This window comes from Corvus brachyrhynchos, unplaced genomic scaffold (assembly GCF_000691975.1).
Source record: "Corvus brachyrhynchos isolate BGI_N302 unplaced genomic scaffold, ASM69197v1 scaffold110, whole genome shotgun sequence".
Lineage (NCBI taxonomy): Eukaryota > Metazoa > Chordata > Aves > Passeriformes > Corvidae > Corvus > Corvus brachyrhynchos.
In genome coordinates, this window is record NW_008235751.1 from 116580 (window position 1) to 122961 (window position 6382).

General features: G+C 41.4%; 1 protein-coding gene across 1 annotated transcript in view; it reads left to right on the forward strand.

Annotated features, from left to right (window-relative positions):
- The first annotated feature begins 1094 nt into the window (after nucleotides 1–1094).
- LOC103625245 (polycomb group RING finger protein 3) overlaps nucleotides 1095–6382 on the forward strand; it is an 89714-nt gene continuing 84426 nt past the window's right edge. Inside the window, exons 1-2 of the mRNA XM_008644655.2 lie at nucleotides 1095–1212; nucleotides 5158–5254. Of these exons, the coding sequence (XP_008642877.1) occupies nucleotides 1104–1212; nucleotides 5158–5254 (206 nt within the window). The 5' untranslated portion in view covers nucleotides 1095–1103. The remainder of the gene's footprint in view (nucleotides 1213–5157; nucleotides 5255–6382) is intronic.

The window sequence follows — 6382 nt, forward strand, 5'->3', positions numbered from 1 at the left end:
GAGAACCCACAACAGAGCAGAGGAAAAGTGTGAGAAGAAAGAAGTAGTAGAGAGAAACCATTATCATAGAATCATAGAATTGTTAAGGTTGGAAAAGACCTCCAAGATCATCAAGTCCAACTGTCACCCTAGCACCACCAGTTCACCATTAAACCATGTCCTCAAGTGCCATATCCACACGTTTTTTGAATACTTTCAGGGATGGTGACTCAATCACTTCTCTGGGCAGCATGTTCCAATGCTTGACAACCCTTTCTGTGAAGAAATTTTTCCTAATATCCAATCTAAACCTCCCTTGGTGCAACTTGAAGACATCTCCTCTTCTCCTGTCACTTTTTACCTGGGAGAAGACACTGACACCCACTTCACTGCAACCTCCTTTCAGGTGGAGAGCAATAAGGTCTCCCCTGAGCCTCCCTTTCTCCAGGCTAAACAACCCCAGTTCCCTCAGCCGCTCCTCACAAGTCTTGTGTTCCAGGTCCTTCTCCAGCTTCATTGCTCTTCTTTGGACATGCTCCAGCACCTCAGTGTCTTTCTTGTAGTGAGTGGCCCAGAACTGAACACAGGATTCGAGGTGTGGCCTCACCAGTGCCAAGTACAGGGGGACCATCACTTCCCTGGCCCTGCTGGCTACACTATTTCTGATACAGGCCAGGGGTCCCTTTGGCTTCTTTGGCACTTTGGGACACAAGGCTCATGTTCAGACAGCTGTCAACCAACACCCCCAAGTCTTTTTCTGCTGGGCAGCTTTCCAGCCACTCTTCCCCCAGCCTGTAGTGCTGCATAGAGTTGTTAGTCAAGGCTAATCCACCACACTTGGTCAGTGTTAATGATGTACTAGGACTTTTCCACTCTGTATCCTTAACATGTAAAATAGTGTAGATTTCAGTTATTTCACCATATATTTTTATAATATTTTAAAATTTTAGTGCTCACACAAAATATGTGCAGAAGTATACACGAGCTTCAAGTTACCTACATAAGCATGTCTTTAAGGTGAATTATAGTTATTACTTATTTCAAAACTACTTTTACCTTATCAGTACATCTGAGTTGCTATGTAATGTGTGGGTGATTTTTTTTCTTTTTTACAGATACCAAAGATGATGACTAGAAAGATTAAGCTTTGGGACATTAATGCCCATATAACCTGTCATTTATGCAATGGATACCTGATTGATGCTACCACTGTAACAGAATGCTTACATACTTGTAAGTAGGAATATAATGCTGTGATTAAGCTAGAATTGTTGTTTTACTTGATGTGCTAGATGTTTTAAGTTTTAGTTGAAATTTAAAGTTTTACTGTGTATCAGCCAGAATAAAGCAAACTTTGCTATGCACTTATAATTTTTCAAGAAAAATATATTGTTTTGTGAGAAAAATAAGAACAAACTTGAAACCATATATAGTAAATGGTAATGTATATGTTTAAGAATGTAGCTTTTCTGCTGAATATTAGAAGAAATGTGGCATGCTTTACAGAGATGATGTTTCAAATTTGCCAGAGATGTTTTTTTCACTACATCTGATTTCTAGATGCTGTTCATCAGCCTTAATGTATTTGCTTTTTTTGTTTTTCTTCTCATTCCGTTTTTAGTTCATTCCTGTGTCCCTTCTCCATGTGCTCCAAATCTGAAGTTCCTTGGTGTTCTGTTTGGAGTAAAGCATTTAGAACCCTAATCTAACCTTTTACTTTGCTTTGTACCAAATTCTGTAATGCTGCCATTAACTATTAAAATTAGTCTTGCTGGAGGGTCACTTTTTTGTTTTTCTAAAATGTATTTATTTATGTATGTGCAACCCTGAAACATGCACTGCAAGCAGGTTTTCCCAGTTCACAAAGGCCATGCCATTCCTGAGGAATGCATTTTTAGAGCAAACCTATGGGGCGTCTTGTGGAATGTTCCTTATTAGAAATTTATGTTTTCAGAAAGTTTTCTTGCCTTTAGTTTCATCCTTAGACTTATGGTATTAATTCTGAGGGGAGACATAGCTTCATATTATGGATGGAAGGGTGGGTAGCAGCTTTTTAAAGAACAGCTGCAGAATTTTTTCATTTGTACCTTTTTAGCTTGTCTGTGAAAAAACAGCTGACCTGTGCTGAGTTTAGTTTAGGAGGAGCTGGTATCTCCGTATTCAAAACTGGAGGATCTAATGATGGCAAGTGAGAAGTTAGTAATTTTAGAAGATCAGTTTGGTTCTTCTGTATACTTGTTTCAAACAGGTTACGGCCTCACCCTTGCAACTGGATCTGCTAGCATATACTACTGGAGCAGACTGTAATGCAAGATCTGGGCTTAGGGGGCAAAATTAGTAGGATAGGCCCAATAATAATCTCTACCAGCAACAGTAATTTCATCTTAAATATGTAAATATGATATATAAGCAAAGAAAGCATAATTACTTTTTTGGCTTTAACTGGTGTTTATTCAAACATACCATCATGTCTGAGAGACAGATGGCAGTACAGCTATAGTTCTCTCATACCGTAAGAACTGTTGTAAGACTACCTAAGATTAAAGGAATTATTGTTGAGGGAAAAGATGCTTAACCTTTTTTAATAATAAAAAGAATATATATAATTTTGGTAGCTTGAGCTTTTTTAATTTCTGAAATTTGAGCTGGAATTCATTTAGAACTTTGGGTCAGGAAAACACTTAATACTGACTTAATACTGCAATGTAGTGAAAAAACAGTAGTACAGATTGAAATGAAAGAATTGCTTTTATTTGAATCAAATATTGTGAGGTTGTGTATAAACTTAGAAACAGCTCCAAAAGCATGTGCTATGTAGTATTAATTTTAAGTTTTTATCTGTATACTAAAAACCTTTACTCATTTTATTTTCTGATTGAAGTCTATTTGTAGTGTATTTTGTGAAAGTGAAAAGTTGAATTGCATTTGAATAATATGATTCAAAGCATTGGACTTGAGGAAAAAGAAATTATTCTTTTGCCAAATGCTTATTATCATAACACATTTTTCCTCTATGTGCATCCATGATAAAAATCAAAATGACTATGTATTTTAATGGCATGCAGAGTCTGTAACATCCTTTGTAAAAGCTGAAAAAACCAAGTAAATATGCTACTGACCTATTTGAAATACTGTTCTAGTAACTTCAGGAATGGGACTGTTCCAAATTTAAGCATGATTTGTTAGGAAGACTCTAACTAGATATAATTTTCTTAACATAGCTACAATGCATCACTTTTCCAAATTGAGAACAGAAATCATAAAAGTTCATTAAAAATGTTCTCTTCTCCAGGCTGAATAACCCCAACTCTCTCAGACTTCCTTTATAGGAGCGGTGTTTCAGCCCTCTGACCATTTTCATGGCCTTCCTCTGGACCTGCACTAATAGTTCTATGTCTTTCTTGTGTTGGAGACCCCAGAGGTGGACATGGTATTCCAGGTGGGGGTCTCTCAAGAGTGGAGTAGAGGAGGAGAATGACTTCCCTTGATCTGCTGGCCACACTTCTTTTCATGCAGCCCAGGATATGATTGGCTTTCTGAGCTGCAAGTGCACATTGCTCATGTCCAATTTTTCATCCACCAGTATCCCCAAGTCCTTCTCAGCAGGGCTGCTCTCAATCCATCCATCCTCCAGTCTGTACTGATGTTGGGTGTTGCTACAACCCAGATGTGGGACCCTGCACTTGGCCTTGTTGAACTTCATGAGGGTCACATGGGCCCACTCCTCAAGCCTTTCAAGATCCCTTTGGATGGCATCCCTTCCATCTAGTGAATCAACTGCATCAGTCAACTTGGTGTCATCTGCAAACTTGCTGAGGGTGCACTCCGTCCCACTGGGTCCTGATTCTACTCTTCACCTGGCCCTTATCCCTGAAGATTGTGAATCACACCTGGGCATGATCACTGCATCTCTGTGCAGCCAGTCCATTTTTTGTACATAGAGGGCATCCTCCCTACCCCTTCTTCCTTGCCTGTCCCTTCTGAACAGTTTATAGCCATCAATTGCAGTGCTCTGGTCATGCAATTCATCAAATTTCTGTGATAGTGATTTGATCATAGCTTTCTAGCTGCACAGTGACTTCCAGCTCCTTCACTTTGTTACCCATGCTCCCTGCAGTGGTATAGAGGCACTTCACCTAAGCTACCTGCCTTGTCACCTTTTTAGAGGAACACACCCTAATCCTTTCAGGCTTTTCATAGATTTTTCTCTGTTGGTTCCTAATACATCATCAGCTCCTGTCTGGTGCTCAGAACTCCATCCCTTTCCCCTGCTAAATCTGCTTTAAAGCCCTCTTTATAAGTCTGGCCAGCTTGTTGGTGAAGACCCTCTTGCCCTGCTTGGTCGGGTGAATCCCATTAGCTCCCAACAGACCCAGCTTCTCAAAGGTAGATCCATATTCATAGAAGCCAAAACCTTGAGTATGGTACTAGCCACACAGCCAGGCATTCACCTGTTCATTTTGGCTCCTCCTTCCTGAACCCCTTATTCTGAGAGAATAGAGACCACCACCTGTGCTCCATATCCTTTTAACATTGCTCCAAGTTACATATAGTCTTTTAATGGTTCTAAGTTGCCTCGTTGCAGTATCATTGGAGCCTACATGAAATAATAGGAGCACAGTACCATGTATTGATGTCCCACTCACATTCCTGAATACTGTGCTGTCTGTTGAGCTCCTCTTGTAACATAGCTTGAGGAGTTCTAGCTGGGCATGCTTGCAGCTATGACATCCACTGCTGCCTTCAGGTGCCACAGGAACTTCCGTGCTGCAGCTCCATGCAACCTCAGCTCTGCACAGCTATTTCAGTCTGTTTGTGTTTCAGCCTCAGCCTTGCAGGTGTGGCAGGTGGAGACCATTTTCTTTCTGCAGGCTACTGTCTCCTTGTAGTTCTCAGAAAAAAAATGTCCCCACCAATGCCACACTCTTGGTTGGCTGTGCCCCCTAGGGCCCAGTTATATGTGGCTTCCTGGGGTTTGAACTGGCCATGGAGACCATCAGCACCATCCAGCCCTTACCCACCCCTCTTGCAAGACCTGTTTGTCACCTGCCAGCCAGTCTCTCCACAGACACAGCGAAAGCAATTCAGAAACCCACAGATACTGCCAGTGACCTCACAGGTTTCTTCAAATTCTGTCTTGGTTTATTTCTTTTTAATTATTAATGTTCTTGTTATTAGTCTGTAGAAGCTGCTTGGTGAAGTATTTGGAGGAAAACAACACCTGTCCAACATGTCGGATTGTTATACACCAGAGCCATCCATTACAGTATATCGGGTAAGTGTGGAGTAGGAAAGGAAAAGCACAACTAGTTACTCTCTGGGCTGTACAAACTTCGCAAATTCAGCACAGTTTCTCTCTACATTTTTTAATTTGCTTATCAACATTTTAAATATATATAAAGAAGTTTGATTAGAAGACAGAAGATTTATATAAAAGAGGTAAGGTATTGAATTCTGCTGTGAATTTGCAATTCTTTTGAAACTAATCCTTTTCTCTTGAATCAGAGAAACACAATAGACTTTATTGTTTGATTCCTGAGTGAAGTACAATGAGATTTAGTCTCTTCTTGTTTTGCATACCTGGATCATAGAAGTTGCATATATGGAACATCAGCATGAATTACACTTGTAGTAAATCTTCCAAACAATGACTGTCAGTTTGACAGTGGCTTTCAGTGACTGAGGGGGGGTGTTCAAAGATGTTGCAAATATACAGCATTACTGTTGATTTAGTCTTTCAAAGAACTGTTTAGTTCATAGATGCAGATGAGGACTGAGGGCTGAGCAGGTGGGTTCCTCGTTCTCGTTAGCCACGCAGGTGCAGGGTGGGGTTTCTCCTCTGGGCAGCGGTGGGGTGATTAAAAAGGGTTCTAGGGACCGTGGCGACCCAGAGCACGGTGAACAGGAGTGGGCAAACAGGGTCATGGCACATCTCTAAGGGCGTGGGACGGCAGTTTGCGGGCCAGTTCACGCAAGCAGGGCAAGCAGGCAGTGTTGCAGGTTTCCTCCTGCTCGTGGGGTTTTTAGTTGTTTGTTGCAATTTTGTTGGTTGGTTTTGGGTTTTTTCGTTAGTAATGGTTTTTACATGATCAAGGGCTGCAGTTAGTAAAAGTGTATGTACCCAAACAGAAGCCTCCAAGAAGGATTCGTCTGTCCAGACCCCTTCCTGTGAGGAGTGTTTGAGCTTGTCGGTGGTACCATGGGGCAATGCAAACGAAGCCTGCCTGCGGTGTGAACAAGTGAATGATCTCCTTTCACTGGTGGCTGAGCTTAAGAAGGAGGTAGGAAGACTAAGGAGTATTAGGGAAAGTGAGAGGGAAATAGAGTGGTGGAGTTCCGCCCTTCCATCCTTGAGGGAAGCCTGCCAGGAGTCTGAGGACTCTCATGCCTCCCACGTTCAGGG